Source organism: Pseudorca crassidens, chromosome 18 (genome assembly GCF_039906515.1).
Source record: "Pseudorca crassidens isolate mPseCra1 chromosome 18, mPseCra1.hap1, whole genome shotgun sequence".
Lineage (NCBI taxonomy): Eukaryota > Metazoa > Chordata > Mammalia > Artiodactyla > Delphinidae > Pseudorca > Pseudorca crassidens.
Genome location: NC_090313.1, coordinates 16024916 through 16047292, shown reverse-complemented (window position 1 = coordinate 16047292; position 22377 = coordinate 16024916). Strand labels below are relative to the sequence as shown.

At 38.5% G+C, this 22377-nt stretch overlaps 1 protein-coding gene across 5 annotated transcripts; it reads right to left on the bottom strand.

Annotated features, from left to right (window-relative positions):
- Window positions 1–1973: 1973 nt before the first annotated feature.
- On the bottom strand, window positions 1974–20359 carry TGDS (TDP-glucose 4,6-dehydratase). Of its 5 annotated transcripts, XM_067713884.1 has the most exons (13): window positions 20135–20358; window positions 18107–18173; window positions 16986–17054; window positions 15672–15762; window positions 12466–12608; window positions 10161–10259; window positions 9140–9199; window positions 7758–7801; window positions 6989–7154; window positions 5500–5558; window positions 4649–4746; window positions 4384–4442; window positions 1974–3419 (listed from the first exon to the last, which is right to left on the bottom strand). In XM_067713884.1, the coding sequence occupies exons 1-12, from the start codon at window positions 20218–20220 to the stop codon at window positions 4417–4419; spliced, it is 1008 nt and encodes a 335-aa protein (XP_067569985.1). In that variant the 5' UTR covers window positions 20221–20358; the 3' UTR covers window positions 1974–3419; window positions 4384–4416. The 5 variants fall into 5 exon arrangements, with proteins under 5 accessions (XP_067569985.1, XP_067569984.1, XP_067569988.1 ...); XM_067713883.1 differs by lacking the exon at window positions 4384–4442 and having other exon boundaries at window positions 20135–20356; XM_067713887.1 differs by lacking the exons at window positions 4384–4442; window positions 20135–20358 and adding an exon at window positions 19865–20115.
- Window positions 20360–22377: the final 2018 nt, after the last annotated feature.

Below are 22377 nucleotides of genomic sequence, written 5' to 3'. Positions count from 1 at the left end.
AAAGTACCCCCCAAGAGAGTGCACCTCCCACGAATCATCAATCAACAAGTTTTTTTAATCTGAAGAGTTCCCACGTCTGTCGCCGATGCTACCTGTTTGCAGTGCTGTGCTTCCGGCCTTATCATCACCAGCTTGATTGACTGCAATAACTTCATACCTTGGATCCCTGCAGGAGTTCAATCTTGCCTTCCTTTAAATTTATCTTTCATACTGTTGCCAGAATGAGCTATCAAACACGTAAAATTCTGCAGTCAAAAATAATGGCAAAAGATCTCATAATATGTAAAAATGTTCCTGATACACTGCTTAGTGAAAAAGAGCAGGCTCCCAAACAGTACGTCCATTAAGATCCCACTTTGGTTTTTTAAAATGTATATATATGTTCCAAGAAATGAAATGAAGAACATACATCTGAACATTAGCAGGGGTTATCCTCCAGTGGTAGACAACGGCTGGTGTGCGTTTTTTATTGATTTAATTTTCCAAGTGTTCTGTAATGAGCACGTTATTAGTTTTGAAAATAGGAATTAGATAAATCTCACAAATCTAACGATGTCGATTTCTTCCTTAAGATCCCAAAATAACTCTTTGCTGGCAGAATGAGGTCCAAGCACTTTTTTCATGGCAGACAAGGCCATCCATGACTGGGCCACCACATTTCTCTCTGGCTTCATCTCCCCATATTATAGAGCAGGGTTCTCAAACATTAGCGTGCATCAGAATCACTGGGCCCTCTCCCCAAAGTTTCTGATTCTGTTAAGTCTGGGATGGAGTCCAGGAACTTGCAGCTCTAGCAACTGATAAAAATGCTGTTGGTCTAGGTACACATTTTTAAAAATTATTATGCTAAAATATACATTAAAAATGTACCATGTTAACTATTTTTAAGTGTACAATTCTGTGGCATTAAGTGCATTCAGTGTTGTGCAACCATCACCATTATCCACTTTCAGAACTTTTTCATCATCCCAAACGGAAAGTCTGTACCCATTAAACAATAACTCCCCACTTTGCCCCTCTCCCCCAGGCCCTGGTAAACCTCTATTATCCTTCCTGTGTCTATGAATTTGCCTACTCTAGGTTCTTCATACAAGTGGAATCATACTATTTCACTGTTTGTATAGACCACATCTTATTTATCCATTCATCTGTAGATGTACATATGGGTACTTTCCACCTGGCTATTGTGAATAATGCTGCAATGAACATTGGTGTACAAGTATACCTGTTTGAGATACGGCTTTCAATTCTTTGGGATATATACCTAGGAGGAGAATTCCTGGATCATATGGTAATTCTATGTTTAAATTTTTGAGGTCCTATCAAACTGATTTCAAACTGGAGATCAGAAGCTCAGAAAAGAGATCCTGGCATAGAGATAAGGAATTGAAATTGGAAAAAGAAAAAAAAAAGATGGTAATTAAAGCGATGAGAGTAGATGACATTTCTCAGGAGGGTTTCTGAGGCTGGCAACTACAGGGATAACTCTTGCAGCGGAGGCGGAATGGAAGCAGATGGCGGCAAGTTGAGTATAGAGCAGGGAGGAAAGGGCAGCTTTCAGAGGGCTCTTGGAGACCAAAAGTTTTCAACTTAGCTGATTTCTTTTCTAAGGTTGTTCTTTTTTTTTTTTTTTAATTTTAAGACAATTTTTTTAGAGTTTTAGGTTTATCACAAAATTGAGAGGGAGGTACAGAGATTTCTCATGTGCTCCCTTGTCCCTACATATGCATAGTCTCCCTCATTATCAACATCATTCACCAGAACGGTGCTTTTTTTTTTTTTAACCAAGGATGAATCCAAATTGACATACCATAATCACCCCAAGGACACAGCTTATCTTAGGGTTCACTCTTGGTGTTATATATACATTCTGTGGGTTTGGATAAATATAAATTGACATATGGGCATCATCATATTATCATACAGAGTATTTTCACTGCCTGAAGGATCACAAAAATATGTGCAAGAACAAATGACACAGAACAAGTGTTTTTATTTTGTCAGCTACCCTCAATGACCAAACTCCACCAAAGACTATTTGCTCTCAGTTGGTCCCATTTTCTGCCTGTAACTTCCTACAGTTGCCTCCCTGAGATCGTACCCCCTCTCCCTTCGGCCCTCTCCCCTCTCCATTTTCTCTAGAGCTACAGACTACCTCCAAGAAGCATTTCTTCCCTACACACCTAAGACCAGGGGACCATCATTTCAGTCGATCTCACTCAACTCTAGTCCCTGGGCCTCACACTGAGCCCAGCTCTGGCTCAATCTATTTCGACACATAGCAGAATTCTGCAATTACAGTGTTCGGCCTCAGTTTGTGTTTCACTCCTGTTTGGCAAATCCCCTTACTAATTTTCAATCTGCTTACTACACTTTTCCCAGGCCCTTATGCCACTCCTATCGCCCTCCTTCAACCACCTCTGAGTTAATAACCTTGCTTCCTACTCCACAGAGAAAACAAGGCACCAGTCACACACTGAGGCCAGAAAGCTGGGCATAGTCTTTGACCCTTTCCCTTTTCTGAATGTAATATCCAATCAGTTACCTTTTCAAATCATCTTAAAGTCTTTAGGGAAGAGAGGAACTAAAAATACATGGTAATCAAGTATTTAAAAAAATTTTTTACAGCAAAACAAAAACATACATTACTTTTAAAAAGGCCACATAATACATTAATAAAGTATCGATAATTTTATAAATAAAATCATTTTAAACAGTAAATACATGATAAAATTTCTCTGATACAAGATTACTTACATAGTTCAATGACCAATTTTGAAAATATAAAAATGACATCCTTCTTTCAAAAAATATTTAACTTAATTGTACAAAATTATCAAATAAAAAGTGCTAGATATGCTTCCATTTGTTCCATTTTTAAAGCAATTGTAGCACATCAGACCTTAAAAAGATAAATTAGGGCAAGAGGCTCATCCTATACTGCCTAAAAAACTTCAGAGACTGTCTAGGCAGTGGGAAAGGATGGGAAGCTGAGTTCAATGCCAGCGAAGGCTGTCATCTGCCCAGAGCTATTACCTGTCCTTGTTCTCAGAACCAGGAGATTCCTCCTTCCTGGCCCACACCTACAGAAGAGTCTTTCTATGCTTACTGGTTCCTAATTTTTAGGAGAAAAGGTTTCTGAGAGAATTTTGATATTTACATCCTATGCTAATACTGAACCTCTTCTAAAGACTGAGGCATTTTACATTTGAATTTTATACAAAAAGTCATAATCTAATTCCAAATGAAAAGAGGACACTTCATTTGGTCGCTTGATTTCATATCATTTGTTGAGGTAGGATAAGTTTCTTCTTTCTCTGAAAACTGTCCCGACTATACAAACGGTGGTTATACTGGAAAGGGTTCTAATGCCTTTTCTGCATTCTTCCAGTTGTGAAAATTCTCTCTGTACCACTCAACTGATAAAACAAAAAGACAAAAATAAAAAACTAAACATCAGTTAACCAATATTTACTGAGTTCCTGCTAAGTAAGAAAAGCCTTGCCCATCAGCTAATGTGTAGGCAAGGATTGCCTAATGACGAAAACAATTTGATTTTGAACTAACCAATGATGTTAATCAGAAGATATTTCATCACCTGAAAACGTAGATTTAAAAATCAACAATTTTTTTCTTTTTAACTTCAAAAGTCCTTCAATACTGAATTTGCTGGTACAAGTATTAAAACATTCGAATTTTAGGGAATTCAGGGGGAAAGGGAGATAAGTCACTTGTACTGGTTTTAAAGTCATAGGAAAAACAGTGTAGTATTTTGTTCATGTAAACATCACAATACTGCATGATAGGCACCGTGAGATGATGTCAACTTCCTTTTGTTAATATGTAAAATTATTTTATGTTGCTATCCTATTAATAAAGTTTTTTTAGTTGAAAAATAATAAATTATCTTTGAATTTGCTTTTTTTTTTTTTTTTTTTGGCTGCGCTGTGTGCGCAGCTTACAAAATCTTAGTTTCCTGACCGGGGCCCACAGCAGTGAAAGCACGGAGTCCTAACCACTGGACCACCAGGGAAGTCCCTGAATTTGCTTTTTCAAATTCAACACAAATATTTTGTATGTCAAGCTCTGAACTGAGACTTTTTCCTACACTTGGGTATCTTTTCTCTTGAGTACATTTCTAAACAGAATTTAACATATATGCACAGACTATATATACACTTATTTTAGTGGCTATTTCTGCACATACTAAATTTGCTTCCTATTTGTTTCAGTATAAAAAGACTCAAGACGCTCAAAGATGGCAACTGTCTCTATTTCACCAAACCTCAGATGCCTGATCTTAAGATGGACCATTACTTTACATATTAGTAAGAAAGAAAAAAAGGTGAAATAATAAGACACTAGTGATTGTAAAACACATACCTCTCAAGGATGTGAAAAATGTTCATCTGAGAATCAATGAAATAGGAATCTGACAAATGCTAGTAAGACAAAGGGAGCCTACTCAGAAGGTAGCCTATGAAATTCAGGATACTTAATTACTAACGTTAGAAATACATTAAATGTAAAAATTTGAAAAGTGAAAGTGATTCACCGCAACGCTGTCTGTAGCGTCCTAAAATAAATTACTGTGCCTTAAAGTTTTTCTGATTCTCCCCCTCCCGCAAACGATCAACTCATAACATACTTGTTTTCTTTATTCCTTCTTTCCACGGCACTTTAGGTCTCCATCCTAAGCCATGTATTTTTTCTGATTTCATTGGATATCTCATGTCATTGGTAGGTCTTGGAAAACAAAACAGATTTAAAATGATACTGTGGATGTAAATTTACAAATGTATTTATTTATTTATTTTTGGCCCTGCTGCATGGCTTGAGGGATCTTCGTTCCCAGACTAGGGATTGAACTCAGGCCCTCGGCAGTGAAAGCGTGGAGTCCTAACCACTGGACCACCAGGAAATTCCCTATTTACAAATTTAAATATTGAGAGAAATAATGTGTGTCCATAATTCAAATTTTCTCTCAAAAAATTCTCCCTGCTGACACACTTATATATTTGTAAAATATAGTATATGTTAAAAATCCTCTATAACCCAGAAGCCTAACCCTCTCTGTGGCTTACCCTTTTCTCATTTCAACCACAATCTAGGTATGAATGCAATGTCTCATACCTAAATGTTTGATGAATGAATGAATAAATACACATAAACTTGTTAGGACTCATGTTCCATGCCCTGGGTCTGGTAGTTTATATACATTATAAATTAAATTTTAAAATACTTCCATAGGCAAGAAATTATTATCCCTATTTCACACTCAAGGAAATCTCAGACTTGGAAAGGGTCAATAACTTTCTTTAAGTCACACAGCTAATAATAATGCTACAGTTTATTGTTATGACATTTATTATCAGGAAAAAACATTCTAGCAGAAAACTCAAAAAAGGTAAACTTTTCTGGCTAAGTCCATACATTTTAAAATCTTATAAGTACCTAAGATTTCACAACCTTTCCCCAATATTTTAACTTGTTACTCACCTATCATTAACATAATCAACCCAGTTTTCCATTTCAGACTCTGAATTGGTCTCTTTGATCTGTCAAAATGGAGAAGACCTTCGAGTCAAATTATAAAGTGAGACCAGAAAATGGTATTCAACAACTGATTCAAAAGACAAGAAAAACAACCTCCTCCAAGTGGGGAAGACAGCTAAGACGAATAGCATTTTATTAACTCTTTCCATACTTTATAACCTGAATTCCATCTGAAGCTCAGAGAGAATACACATTACATAAACTATAGGAGAAAATGAATTTTTTTGGCTTTTGGTTATTACTCAGTGTGATATTGTGATTTAAAATAAGAAATATATATTTGGTGTTTATCCCTGCTCCTGGCACAGAGTTCCTAAAACCTTTGGAATTTCCTGGTGATGAGAGATAAAGGTGTCTTTTGCTGTTCATAACTTCCTTTCAACCACACCAGAGTTCAGGTTAATACGTGATTTTTGGAAAGCACCTAAGGATGAAGACTGCTTGCCAAGGGAACCAACCATGTGATTGGAGAGATGGAACTCAGCCTCCCTGCCCCCACCTCCAGGGAGGGGAAGGGGACCAGAAGTGGAACTAATCATCAGTGGCCATGATTCAATCAATCATGGCTACTTAATGAAGCTTCCATAAAAACCCAAGAGGAGAGCTTCCAGGCTGCTGAACACACGGAGGTGCTGGGAAGGCGGCACACCCGGAGAGGGCAGGAAGCTCCACACCCTTTCCCTCAGATCTTGCCCTATGCATCTCCTCCATCCTTTGTAATAAACTGGTAATCTAGTGGGTAAACTGTTTTCCTAAGTTCTGTGAGGCCCTGTAGCAAATTACCTCAGACTTATACCTCGATGATCAAAAGCACAGGTGACAGCCAGGTCTTGGGGTTGACATGTGAAGTGAGGGCAGCCTTGTGAGACTGAGCCCTTAACCTGTGGGATCTGACACCATCTCCAGATAGATAATGTCAGAACTGAGTTAAATAGTAGGACACCAAGCTGGTGTCTGAGAATTGCTGGGCGTGGAAAACTCACACTCACACGTTTGGAGGACAGATGTTCTGTGAGTGGTGTAAAGGAAAACAAGTTTTTTCCATTCATTCAGTTGCTCTTTTTACTGAATCCTGAGATTTATAATCGATGCTCACTAGTACATAAAAACACTCATAACTATTATCTATATATCAATGTTCCTTGATTCTAGGACACACAATTTAACATTCGATTTACTGAAATTGAATATGTCTTACAATGGGTATGCACATTTAACGTTGTGGAATTGTTTTCCTGAAAAGCTGCGACTAAATGAGTGATGCAGTTTCAAATAATGACACATCTCTGCATACATATGGAATTATGAAGTTCCTTTTTTTACCGGTTCACTTTTCAAAGGTGTAAATTGTTGATTTTGACAAAATTAGTGATTAATGCCACTAATTTAGTGACAATTTTGAAAATACTACCCTTTTATAATATATACATACCAGTTGTATTAGTTCTTTGGCAAGCTGGAGAACTGACATTTCAAAACTGGTTCCAATGTTATAAATTTCACCGGGTTTTCCCTTTTTGAGGACAGTGAGAAATGCTTCTACTACATCAGTAGCATAAAGGAAGTTTCTTGTTTGAAGCCCTGATCCATGAATGCAGCTAAAAAGGTGAAATGAAAGGGAATCATAAAGTGTAAAAAAAAAGTAAGCTCTCCCAAACCAGGGTAAGGCAATGATTGGGTACAATTCCAGAGAAGGCAATTCCCATGAAGATCCTAGACATCTCTTACTGAAAATACAAATTCTCATGACTTCCAGATTTTATCCATAATTCTTAACTGACCTCCAAACCCACTGTGGGTGCTCACTAGGAAAGCGGCAAACATGTAAGTGACCCCTGCAGAAATATTTATTCATCAATTTTATACCTTAAGTTCACTTTGAAGACTATCTACAGTTCAGTTAAATCTTTTGAAAAAGTAAAATTATATAAAGATAGATGACAAATTTTAATGCTATAACTCAAAGTTTTAGGATGGATTATTTAAGAATTAAAATTATCTTAGTAATCAAATTATAAAGATGAATTATACTTTATAATTATTTTTTAAACTATTACACTGACTGTAGAAGGAATTCTTAAGTTTGTTGGGACATTAAATCCTAAGGCCTCCAACTCTAACACTTTATGATTTTCAAGAAACACTGACACTAAATACTCTAGCATACCAGAAAAACATGGGTACAAAGGTAAATAACATACCATTTCCTGTTGTGTTGAAGTAAAGATATAAATTTTGGAATAACCTAAAAGAATATTTAAATTATCATTTCAGACTTTGGAAATTCATTCATTAATATAAACCTGAACTCATCGTAAGATTAAAAGATTATTATTGTTAAGAAATACACTTATGGGCAAATTCTAATTCTTATCAGGAGTTCAAGAAACACTTATTACAATTTTGATAAGTAAAAGAACTGTAAGATCATTTCCTATTTCACAAATACGAGTTATTTGCTAGATAAAAATGAAGATAAAATGATATAAATAGTGAAAAAGTTCAGAAGAAATCTTCCTGAACAGTTTTCTGTCACTGCAAGCTCACTTCTGTGTTGATTTCATACGAGCAGGAATCATATACTTTTTACTTTACATACAGTACTTATTCAATAAGTGCTTGTGAAATTAATAAAAAGTAATTCCAGTGCCACTGGATTCAAAGAAAATTTGTGTCAAACATGGTGAGATAAGAAATTATTAAATTTATAATTAGTGTTAAAAAATTAAGCCAAATATATATTAATATCAGCAGATCACGATCTGGCCCTTTCCTTTGGGCAGACAGATCAAGGCAACCAGCGGCTAAGAAGTGAGAAAACCCAGCTCTAAATTTAGGCAGTGAGATATATGTATAACTGATTCACTCTGCCGTACACCTGAAACTGACACAACATTGTAAATCAACTATACTCCAATACAAATTTTAATAAATAAATAAATAAATTTAGGCAGTGAGACTAGTAGTTACTTAACATTGGGCTTAATGATACAGAATCAACCACACACATTTTCCGCCTTTTAACTACATTTCTTTATTTGCTAAACTACTTTCTGGATGACATTCAGGCCTGCAACAATACAGAGGAGTTGGGGAACAGCTAATCGGCTGCCTTTAAGACAAGTTTATGTACAAGCTTCCTGCATCACTCTCTAACTAGTGTCTACGTTTCTGTACAGCCTGACATATGGTCTGACTGCATACTAGGAAGGAGTCTTCACTGGTGTGACAGTAGTGATGGGAGTACTCTATAGTGTTTTAGAATCCTGCAAAGTACAAGGCATTTTCACATACATCATCTCACTGGACTCTTCAAAATCCTTCCTAAGTATTATCATTACCCGTCGATTTAAAGACAATGCTCAAAGGACCTAAGGTCATCCCAGCTGGTGAGTATCAAGTTGAGACTTAAACTCAAGTTTTCAAACTCTAAACATGTATGAGATTTGTATGTGGCCTATGAAGTATTTATAATTACAATTGCAACATAAATTCTTTGGACAAATAACTGAAGAGGGATTATTTTAAATAATGAGAAGTTACAATCACTAAAACACATCAGGAATTCAAAAGTAAAATGTACCTTTTCTGGATATTGATGTGGTCCATAAACATTACTGCTTCGTGTGATGACAACTGGAAACTTAAAGAGAGTTCGACATTAAGGTAATGGAAGGGTCCAATAATAATGATTATCTAAAGATAAGCAGTTTTAACATATGGGCACTTTTGACTAAATAATTCCACACACCTTAAGGACAGAAGCAAAGGGATTTTTTTTCTAATGTAAGGTTCCTGAAAAGACAGGAGAGGACGGGATTCAGATAAAGGCAGAGGTTCCAAAAGGAAGAAGAGGAATAGTGTCTTCACTGAGACAAGAGAAGGATGAATACAGATGGAGGTGGGTTTGTAGGTCTGATAGCAGGAAATTAAGGACATTTCTACCTGATTCTTCCAGAGACCACTGAGATGTTAAACTTCAAGTTGGATTTCTCTGTTGGACCAACCCTTACAAATAAAAAGAGCATCCGTGGAGGGAAAAGACCAGTGCTACTGGAACACAAAAGGCTAGAGAAGCTGAAGCAATCCCTTGGTTCGCCTTTCTGACCCAGTCCCTAATAACTCTGGAAGATCAGTGGGAAGCCAAGTGCAGGGGTTCCAGCTGATGATTCATAGTGGGCAAGGCTCCTGCACGGACACTGACACAGCCACTGGGGTAAATCTATCTCCCTTTCATGAGGGGCCGAGAGGAGCAGTGGCTGGTAAGGGAATCTGCCCTCCCACTGTCTTCCTTCACTCAGAGGACTCCTGGGAATCAGGACATTACAACAGGGCTTTTCACTCTAGCTGTAACACTCTACCTATTAGTGAAGCAGAAAAAAATATATACATAAATTATTCCTTTAAATGATGAACTGGCTAAGAAGCAGGTCCCTGCTTTGTCCACACAATATTGGAAATCAGTTTTTAAAATTCCTTAATATATAACTTTTCTTAATCTATGTCTGCCATCCTAAAAATGAAATGTTGCTAATGCTAACTTGGGGTTTTAACACCTAAGTCCAAAGAAAAATGATTCTAGAGTTTCTGAGGTCAGTTCTTACCCTGTATCGTTCCCAGTAAGACTGTACAAAACACTCAGCAGCTGCTTTAGATGATGCATAAGGATTTGTAGGTTGTTTGGGAGAAGATTCATCAAATTCCTAATTTTAAAAAGACATATTAAAAAATAAGTATAAGGTATACTTTCTAAGTAGAAAAATCGGAGAACATATTACAAACTTGAAATGTAAATCAGTACATTTAAAAAACATTTATTGAGGACGTCCCTGGTGGTGCAGTGGTTAAGAATCCTGCCAATGCAGGGGATACGGGTTCGATCCCTGGTCCAGGAAGATCCCACATGTCGTGGAGCAACTAAGCCAGTGCGCCATGACTACTGAGCCTGCGCTCTAGATCCCGCGAACCACAACTACTGAGCGCACGCGCCGCAACTACTGAGGCCTGCGCACCTAGAGCCCACGCTCCGCAACAAGAGAAGCCATCGCAGTGAAAAGCCCACGTACCGCAAGGAAGAGTAGCCCCCACTCGCCGCAACTAGAGAAAGCCCGCAGAGCAACAAAGACCCAACGCAGTCAAAAAAAAAAAAAAAAATTTATTGAAACCCAACTATGTGCCTGGCATTTTTCTAAGCACTTTACATGCAGTAACTTCTTTAAAGTTCATAACAACCCTGTAAGGCAGGCAGACAGAACAGCAAGTGCAAAGGCCCTGAGACAGACTGTGTCCAATGGAACTACAAGGAGGCTAGTGTGAGGGAAGAGAAATGTGAGACGAGGTCTGAAAGCCAGAGGCCAGAGCATGTGGAACCTTGAAGGCCACTGTCAAAACACTGATGGGTTTTGATGACAGTAATATCATGATCTGACTTATATTTTTAAAAGCATTCTGGCTACTGTGTCAGATCTGATGTAGGCTGACAGGAGTACAAGCTTACCTGATAAAAACTGCAAAGAGAGTTTGCAAATGGTTGTTCCTCAGAAGTGGGATTGGGCACTGAGGAGAAGTGGTCAGGGTCTGCTTTTACTCATTATAAGTCTTTTCAAACTACTTGGTTTTTTTTCCACTATGTACATGTTTTGGTAAATAAATGCATTTAAAAAATAAAACAAAACAAAATGAGGTCATTGTAAACACTGACTATGAAAAATACAGACTGGAGAATGGAGCCTCTCTTTGCATAAAAAGTATAATGTTTACAAATGATTAACAAAGGAGAACAGATTCCAGTTTCTACAACAATTTCACACTCACTCCTTGACAGTACAATATGCTTTGCTGAGTGGAAGAGAAGGGAGACAGGCCTTATGCTGCAGCATAACTTACACATGCTTTGGCCCATGGGAATGACATTCATGATGTAAGACTGGGTGATCAGGGAAAAGCTGCTGCTCGCTTGCAAAATATGTCGGTCAAATTACATATATAAATCTGTACCAGACTAGGCTGTCGTTCCCCATTTGGGGTGGTACTATTTGATTTGAACAGAAGACACAACGGAATAATATTCTGGGGAATCCCGTAAGTGTGTATAATCAGAAGATGAAAAAAGTCCAGAGTAGGTTTTCATAAGACAGGTTTGTATGGTGGTATGGGGTAAGTAGGTGAAACAGTCATTTTCTTTTTATAATATCTGTTTTATTTATTTTATTTATTTTTGGCTGCGTTGGGTCTTTGTTGCTGCGCGCGGGCTTTCTCTAGTTGCGGTGAGCGGGGGCTACTCTTCATTGTGGTGCGCAGGCATCTCATTGCGGTGGCTTCTCTTGTTGCAGAGCAAGGGCTCTAGGTGCGCAGGCTTCAGTAGTTGTGGCACAGGGCTTCCCTAGTGGCTCAGTGGTTAAGAATCCTCCTGCCAATGCAGGGGACATGGGTTTGAGCCCTGGTCTGGGAAGATCCCACATGCTGCGGAGCAACTAAGTCCATGCTCTGCAGTTACTGAGCCTGTGCTCTAGAGCCCGTGAGCCACAACTACTGAGCCCACGTGCTGCAACTACTGACGCCCACGCGCCTAGAGCCCGTGCTCTGCAACAAGAAAAGCCACTGCAATGAGAAGCCTGCGCACCGCAATGAACAGTAGCCCCCGCTCGCCACAACTAGAGAAAGTCCGTGTGCAGCAACAAAGACCCAATGCAGCCATAAATAAATAAATAAATAAATATTAAAAGTTATTTAAAAAAAAAAGTAGTTGTGGCGCATGGGCTCAGTAGTTGTGGCACACGGGCTTAGCTGCTCTGCGGCATGTGGGATCTTGCCGGACCAGGGCTCGAACCCATGTCCCCTACATTGGCAGGCGGACTCCTAACCACTGCGCCACCAGGGAAGTCCGAAACAGTCATTTTCTAAGCTCACCTTATCAAGACTGCCTCCATAGACCTCATCTGTGCTGACATAAATAAATTTCTCCACTCTGGCTTCATGAGCAGCACTTAGCAAAACGTGAGTGCCATAAACATTAACATATGTAAACTCAAAGGCACGGACAAATGAAAGATCTAAAAAAAAAAGAAGAAAAAGCTAGAAGAATTCCACTCAAGGGACAAAGCAAATATTAAACAGTAGACTCAGGCTTAAGGAAAGCTCTATTCACGTTTCTTCATTCACCACAACTGCAATGGTGTTAAAAATAACATAAGGTGCATTGCTACTTATGATTTCTTTAAACACAAATTACATAGTACATGTGAATTCTTAGAACCTAGAAAACTATCAGTGCTATATTGCAGGAAATACTTTTTTTTAATTCAAAAAAGAAATGATACATCTAAAATTTAAAATGCTCTTAAATTTTAAAAAATTTTGGAACTAAAAGGTAGGAGGGTTTGCTTTGCTGGTATCAAGAATTATTATAAAGTTACAGTAATTACAGTGTGGTCATGGCATAAGGATAGACAAAGACCAATGGAACAGAACAGGAGCCCAGAAACAGAACCATGCATATATGGGTACTTGATCTCCAACAAAGGTGGCAATGGGGAAAGGTTGATTCTTTCAATAAATGGTGCTGGGTCAAACTGATATTCATATAGGGAAAATATCTGAATGTAGAAGGCAAAACAATAACTTTTATGAAGAGAATATAAGAGAATATCTGCATGACCTTGGAGGTAGGAAAAGAGTTCTAACACAGAACGCAAAGAGCACTGACCGTAAAGGAAAAGGCTGATAAACTGGACTACACTGAAATGAAGAATTTCAAATCATCAAAAGAAATCATTAAGAAAGTGAAAAGGCAGGGAAATTCCTGGCAGTCTGCTGGTGAGGACTCAGCACTCTCACTGCCAAAGGCCTGGGTTCAATCCCTGGTTGGGGAACCAGATCGCACAACGCAGCTGAGGTGAGGTGAGGTGACGTGACGTGAGTCGAGGTGGGGTGAGATGAGATGAGATAAAATAAAATAGAAAGGAAGTGAAAAGGCAAATCACAGATTGGAAAAAAGGTAGTGGAAAAGGTTTGAATTCAGAATATATAAAGGACTTATAAAAATCTGTAAGGAAAAAACTGACAACCCACTTGAAAATGGTAAACAGACTTACACAGAAACCTTCTAAAGAGATATACAAATAGGAAAGGGAGGAGGATAATCCAGTAAACAAATGCAAAGGTTTTTAACATCATTCATAATCAGGGAAAAATATAATAAAAGCACCAAAGACTGACAACAGGAAGTACCGGTAAGCACCTCATAAATTGTTGGAAGGAAAACCACTTTATCGTTAACCAAGTAAAAGGATTTGTTCTACCAGATATGAAAACACTACATTAGTCAATATACTGTGTGATCAGCACAGGCACAGACAGATAAGACCAATGGGGAGTTGAGAAACAGATACTCATATAGATGCTTGATACATGACAGAGCAGTGGAAACTGGTGAACTTTCCCATAAGTGGTAGAGGCCCAATTGGCATTCAAATAGAAAAAAATGAAATTGGACTCTTATCTAATACTGCATATAAAAATGAGTTTCAGATGGATTACAAATCTAAATGTGAAAGGCAAAACTATAAAGCTTTTCAAAGATAACACAGAAGAATATCTTCATTACCTTGGGGTAAAAGAGAATTTCTTAAGACCCAAAAAGCATTCAGCATACCATAAAAGATATATAAATTCACTGAGAATTTATATAAGAACATCTGTTCATCAAAACACACTAGCAAAAAGATGAAAAAATAAGCCACAGAGTGGGAGAAGATATATATATAATACACATAACAAAGGACTAGTATCCAGTGTGTGTGTGTATATACACACACACACACACACACATATATATATATACACACACATATATATATTCCAACAAATCAATGAGAACTGATTTAAAAATTTTAAAATGGGCAAAAGATTTCAACAGCATTTCACAAAAGAAGAAACTGAAATTATTAATAAACATATAAAAAGTACACAGCTTCATCAGTAATCAGGGAAATACAAATTAAAAGCACAATCAGATGCCACTCTACACACTACTCAGATTGACAAAAATGGAAAAGACTGACACAACTAAGCTTTGGTGAGATCTAGAATAACAGAAGGCCTCATATACTCCTGCAGGAGAAGAAACTGGTATAACTGCTTTGGAATACAGTTGGAAATTATCTCCATGTTGAAGTGTGCAGATCTTACAATTCCAGTTATATATTGAGAGAAATGTGTATTTATGTGTACCAAGATGCATGTGTAAGAATGCTCATGGTAGTATTGTTCAAAATTGCTCCAATGTGCAAACAATCCAAATGTCCATCAAGAGTAAAACAGACACAGGAATTGTGGTATATACTTAGAATGGAACATTGTATGTCACTGACAAGGAACGAATTACACCTACACCCAACTGCATGGATGAATCTCCAAGGATGAAAAAGCAAGACCAAAAACCCTTCATGTTATTTTATATATGCATTTTTATAAAATCTAAAAACAGGCAAAACTAACCTATACTGTTTAGAGATAAATACAGAAACAGTAAAACTGCAGAGAACACCAAGGGAAATTATAACTTAAAAATCAGGTAATAAGGCAGTAGTAATACTACTACTAAAGAGGGTTCAGCAACATTCTTTTGTTTAGGTGATGGCTACATGAGTATTCACATTATCATTATTCATTTAACCTTACTTCTAAATTCTTCTGAATATATATTACATTTCACAATATAAAATGTTAGACAAATTATTAGAAGATATCTTAGGACAAAACAGTACAGATAACAATATAATGTTCAACTGTGTATCTACCACCCACCTTAAGAAAAACAACATAAAAATATAGCTGAAGGCCCATTTCCCCAGAAGTAATCACTAATTCTGGATTTGGCTAAACTCAGTTTTAAGATAACATTCAAGGTTACATTTTACCCTACGCTAACACAAGGGATCTGAATAGCACCAAGTATCTAGATGACAGAGTGACTATGGGCTTTTCTGGTAAAACATGGTATATGTTCTTTCACATACATTAAGTACCTACTTGTTCAACCCCATTATTGGACCTTGATTTTGGCTAGTTAGCCACTGGAAAAAAACATCTGCCCACCACTAAACAATGCTTACCTACATGTGTTTGTGCAGCAAAATGTAGTACTATGTCTATTTTCTCTGTTTCAAAAAGTAGTTTCACGAAGTGAGAATCACATATGTCACCCTATATAAAAAAACAAACATGAAAAATCTAAGTTTCATTGAGCACTCCCAATCATAATAACCATTTTACTTCATGAACAAAAACATGATAAGAAAAAAAATTAATCCCCTCCCCCAGGTATAAAAGAGAATATCTTGAAAATTCAACTGACGGGTCAAATACAGTAATGAGGTATTTCTTCAGCATCCTAGGATACCAGATATTCAATTCAAAATATGTTTTTGCAAATAAGTGTCTAAAACAGTATTTTTTTGAGCACCAACTACTTCTGTGGACTGTGCCAGCTTTTTTTCTTAACATTCTTGCCAACCTAAGGTAACTATGTTAACAGGAAAAAATTTAAACATACTTTTAAAAGTTTGAGATAACCACTATTGAAATATATTCAAAGTAAGTATAACAACTGGAATGATGGATTTCACCACAACTAAGTAAACTTATGAGTATTTTTAATGTTATATGTACGTTTAGTTCTAAAAATACGTATTCTCAACAATTCTTCAGTGACTACAGGAGACACTTTGAGATAGAAGAAAAAAATTATGAAATGTTTGCTTAGTATATTCTTTAAGATTTGTGGTTAAAAAGAGAGTTTATAGAATCACTTTAAAAAACATAAATCAGGGCTTCCCTGGTGGCGCAGTGGTTGAAGAGTCCGCCTGCCGATGCAGGGGACACGAGTTTGTGCCCCGGTCCGGGAAGATCCCACATGCCGCGGAGCGGCTGGGCCCGTGGGCCATGGTCGCTGAGCCTGCGCATCCGGAGCCTGTGCTCCGCAACGGGGGAGGCCACAACAGTGAGAGGCCCGCGTACCGCGACCTGGCTGCTTGGTTTATACTTTGGACTACCATGGGCTTGTATGGTGGGGTTTTTGACTACTGACTGGCCCGCGTAATACCCTACTTTATACCAATCTCTTTAAATACCAGCAAGGTCTTATGAAGAAGGCTAGTGAAGACCTAAAAATCACACACCATGGAATTTCAGTCAGCTACTCATAGATCTGCCAAGGCACCAAAAATAACATGTAGCTTTATATGCAGTATCAATCTACAAGTAATATTCTCTATAGCACATGGTACTACTGGAAATTAAAAAGGTCTTTAATAAGCATGCTTCCAAGCCCATATTACACAAGTTTACAAAGTAGAAAGATATAATGTCTAAATGACTAAAGAGGCACAGTATAAAATAATTATATAACTATAAGAATACTTCCATACCTGTATAAATTTGTAATTTTGTTTATTAGAAATGGTTTCAAGATTCTTCAGGCTTGCACAGTAATCCAGCTTAAAATAAGTAAGGATGGGGGAAAAACAACACAAAAAGTGATAACAGCTTTTCCTATAAAATATCAATTTATTTAAAATACTATAGATTTCTGATCATAACACAAAAACGTGTCTTCTTAAAGTGTTTGCTCTCAGTGTTTTTAGAAGTTTCTGATATCTTAAAAGTAAAAAAAAAACAAACAAAAATATGTAATTTTTTACCTTTTCAAAATACAAAAAAATTAATTTTTATAAGCCTCTCCTTTAAAAACTTTTCCTGCCCAGATTTGCCTTCAGCCACTGGGGGCTGTAAGAGTTCACCATTCCTTACTGAAAAGGAATTAGTGATTGAATACAATTACACCTGTGTTACACATATTGTAACTCATTATGCTTCTTCCTGAGTTAACTGTTGGTAAATCAGTGTATACAGATGGAGGAAAAAATTACTGTCCATGATATTATGGCAGGCAAAAATTATTAAGACTTACAGATTATTTTTTGTCTCTATATATTTTTTACTATTATGTTTTATAAAATTAAGGTAACTAATTGTATCTTGTGTTCACAGTCAACAACACAGTGATTACCAATCATGGCTTTCAGAATCTCCAGGGAACTTCCAATTATTACAGAAAAATTCTCAAAACTAAATTAATTTACGTGCACTTTAGTTTTTAAAATAAATATATAATTTTCAGGAGATGGCAGTTATAAAATCATATAATAAAATAATCAGAGTATCTCAATGCCAAAAAAGGTTAACAATCACAAGATTACACTAAATACTGAATTCAGAGTGAAGATTTTCTTTTAGTAAAAATACTGTACTTAAAACCTTTACGTTATGGGCTATCATAACAAATTTAAAAGTTTCAAGACTTTATGTAAGATCTAAAACTGTATGAACACATGACTATATAGGCTCCTAAGCTGCTAAAATGACTAAATAAAAAACTAAGATATCAGCAGGACAGGATTCTAATACTTTTTTAAAATATAAATAAGTATCAGCACACAGGGCTCTTTTTTTTTTTTTTAAACACAGAGCTCATTTTTATAAAACTTACCTTGTCTAGATTTATGATCATATAGTTTGGATAATCTTCTACTAAGGAGACAATCACATGTGATGCACTATAGAGAAAAGCGTATCTTGTTAGCAGAAAATTTAACCTTTTCCTTAAATTCTCAAATGTTATCCTAAGTTGTTGAATATTGGGAAACTATTCAAAGATACCTTCAAATTGTTGCAAGATAACAGAAATGATATAACTATGCTGAATATATACACATCCGCACTTTTCATTAATCTTCTCAACAGTACTGATATACAAAGTCTTACACTCCCTTTACACTATGGTGAAGAGAGAATTTACTGGTCCTGGGTATAAGAAAATAATTAACCAAATGATGCTGTCTTTGAGCGTGGTAGTAAAGCAGTATCATAAATACAATGGGTGGTGTTCACTGCAGATGGACTTAAATGACAATGTGCCTTTTCAGAGACGGCAGGTATAAACTATGTAAAAATTAAGCTGTTATGAGCATAGGAGTTGTCCATGTTCACAGTAGCCTATTGCAATTGCTATTTCTTGGTATAAGAATTTGGTGGTGTAAAGTGGTAAACCTAGGTTTCCAAGGCTAAGAACTGCTGAAACCATCCTGAAGTTAGTGGCACAGAGGGTTTTAGAGGACCCTGAAGTGGAGCCAGAGGCATCTCTCAGTGAGATGATCCACCAGATTTTTATCATATACACCAAAACATTGGGCTCCTAGGAACAAATTATGAATTCAGAGTTTGTACTTGACAGCCCTTTCACAGAACTTTCTAGGACGTACCTTTCCTGGACCAGCACTGTTCCACCCTTTTATGCCCACGCTCCCCTTTTCATTAAGTGAAACTTGCCTGGTACCCTCCTCCAAACCACTGTCAGATTGGAAGAGGTGATCTAATATACTAATGGGGGAGGGAAGCATTCTTCCAGGTGTTGAGGGAACCACAGTCTCTGCCCTCACTCGGTTTACATCCTAGGGTTGGGATGTAGGCAATAAGCAAGTAAACACAAATATGCACTATAGTTTCAGGTAGTGATAAGTGTGTTAGTTGGGAGAGGGGCTATTTTAGATAGGGTGCTCAGCTAAGGCTGGGAGGAGGGGACCTCTGCGTAAACATCTGAACTGAGAGATGCGAACAGCCTAAGCAAAGAGGAAGCAAGTGCAAAGGCCTCAAAATAGAGGAAACTAGCCTCCTGGGTTCCAGGAACTGCAAGAGGCTCAGAAAAGCAAGAGGTGGAAGGACAGGAGATCCGGTTTGAGCTTTGACACCTGAGCGTCTTCCAGACATGGTAAAGAGTTTACATTTTATTCTAAGTCCGACAGGAATCTTTGGAGTGAAATTACGCACTTATTTACTTAATAAACACTGACTTGTGCGTGAGAACAGGCTTTAAGGGAACAAGAGTAGAAGCAGTGTGACCAATCAGGAGGCTACAGTAGCAGTCTAGGCAAAAGCAGACATTAACAGGGGCTAGGGTAGAACAGGGGAGGAGGGTGAGAAGTGGTCTATTCGGAAGGAGAGAGAGAAGACTTGCTGATTAAATATGGGTGTGAGAGGGAAAGAGGCTTCAAACGACTAGTACAGGTCAAAACACCGACAGAGGATTTTTTAAAGTCTGCTGAATAAATGAAACCCTTATCATAATTCCAAAACCGGTTCATGGAGCCTATATGTCCAAGGCCTGTGTATCGTGGGCCCTTGGCTTGGGTTGAGGCAGTTGGTGAGAAGCTTACTGCAAAGGGGGCGCACTCAGAAGAGTGACAGGTACCTCTCGGGCCAGATAGAAAGGTGGACAGTACCACAGCACTTCTGCTTAGTTTGGGAGGCGTTTAAAAGAAGTCGTTTCAAAGGAGCCACGCACGTCTTCGCAGGCCGGGAAGTGGAGAGAAAGTGGGATGATCCTAGTCGTGCGTTAAGACCCTCCCCCTGTCAATCAGATCCCCGAAGCTGATCCCAAATTGCCAAGAGCAAGCAGAGGCGCAGGGAAAGATTGGGGTTTCTGGGGAGCCACTACTCTGCCAGCGGCGCCGTTACCTACATGAAACCAGCACCCCCGGTCACCAGGACCCGCTTCGCAAAGCCGTTGGGAGGACGCAAGGGCTCGGGCCGTCCCGCAGCCGACATCTCCCAGCTCAGCAGGGACTGGAACCGTAAAACGCCACGTTTGTAGATCGTAGGGAAGTCCCACTACGACTTTTTGCGACGCGTCTCCCTCCCCCGACACGTTAACGGGGCAGGCAGCGGTCGCTTCCGGAGCTCGGGCTGACTTGTCCCCGCCCACTGACGGCTGGGCGGGGCCTCCGGGTGTGCGGTCCGCGCAGCGCCACTGCGCAGGCGCAGCTCTTCTCTGCCAACACCTCGGAGGATTGGAGTGGCCGGCGTAGCTGGGAAAGTAGGGTCTTAAAGGTTCCGGGGCAAATGACACCACCGTGGATTAGGCTTTACTTAGCTACACATGTGGTCGGAGTTAGGAATGATTACCTTCTTTTCATTCTTGAACTACAGCGATCTCCACAGATTACTCACCGGTTGAGCTGAGAACTCCAGTTCTCTTAGTTCTCTTCTTGCAAACTGTGGAGATGGGAGGTTGGAATTGCAAAATGGCCTTTTACTTTCTCGTCGGCACCATTTACAGACAGTGCGGGCCGCTTGCAGTCGTGGTAAAGATGTTCCCTAGATCCTATCCTTAGATCCTTTCCTACTGTTCTTTCCCTACTGCCCACCCTGCCTCAGCCTCCCTGCCCTGCTTTGGTCTTCCTTGCATTTCCCAGGCATGCTTCTTCTCTTGGGCTTGGGTGCACTTTCCTCAGATGTCTGCCTAGTTTTTACCCTCAGGTATCAGCTTGAATGCCACCCTAGTGGAGAGTCCCTCCTTGATCACTCCAGTTAAAATAGCAAGCTGTACCCGAGCCCTGCCGAGCCACTTTACCCTTCTTTATTTTTCTCCATAGCCATCTTCAACATTTATGTTGAATTGCTCATTGTTACTGTTCCATGAAGGTAGGGCCTTTGTTTTGTTTCCTGCTATAATCCCAAGGCTTCAGGACCAGGCCAGGTACAGAATAAACCATCAGTAAATACTGTTTATTCAGATGAATAAATATCTTGGTTTTTTGTTTTTGTTTTCCACATAATGTGCTGGTGAAGTCTAAGAAGAATGGGAATACCCAGTATATGTGGATGTGTCATTTGTTACAACCATTTTGGGGGGCCAAGTGGTAACATAATGAAAAGTTCAAATGTACACACCAGTCTATGATCCCCAAATTTCATGATGTATAATATAGATAATTGCAGAAAAACATAAATATGTTCATTGCTATAATGAAAAACTGGATACAATCTAAATGCCTACTAGTATTGTCTCACTTCTTCAATGCAATGGGCTGATATATAGCCTTTAAAAATAATGTACCAACATGGAATGAGGACCAAAATATATTGTAGTGAATACTTACTGTTCTATCTGACCAGACTTCCCTACCCTTTATCATCTCCCCAAGTTGACCCACCCAGGCAGACCACAGGATGTGCATCTGACTCACCATAGGCTAACTGAATCCTCTTCCTGGGATTTGGAATTGGACTGAGGTTTTAGCATAGTGTGATGTGGTTGCTCTTCTTGAACTCTGAGGACCTATAAACATTTGCAACTTGTTGGTAGCTGTACTCATTCAAATGAAACGGGGAATCAAGAAGCCTGTTTTGGGGGCTTCCCTGGTGGCGCAGTGGTTGAGAGTCCGCCTGCCGATGCAGGGGACGCGGGTTCGTGCCCCGGTCCGGCAAGATCCCACATGCCGCGGAGCAACTGGGCCCGTGTGCCATGGCCGCTGGGCCTGCGTGTCCGGAGCCTGTGCTTCGCAGCGGGAGAAGCCACAACAGTGAGAGGCCCGCGTACCGCAAAAAAAAAAAAAAAAAAAAGAGAGAGAGAAGAAGCCTGTCTTCAGTGAGAGAGAAAAACAAAGTTGATTATGAAGAGAAGAAAGAGAAGAAGAAATATTCACAGTATTCAAGGCCAATGTTCAGACTTTTTTCAGGACCAATTTTATTCCTGTCCTTGGTTTGCAAACACCACATAATTTGTAAATACACATCTTAAAGGATCCACCCTAAACTATTAACAAGGAGTTACCTTTGGGTATCCGTATGAGCAGGGAAAGAAGGAAATGAGGACTTCAATTTTTACTTCATACTTTTTTTTCCCCGTACTTTTTTGACTGTGAATTTTTTTCTAAGCTGCATGAATTACTTTTATAATTAAAAATAAATAAAATATTTTAA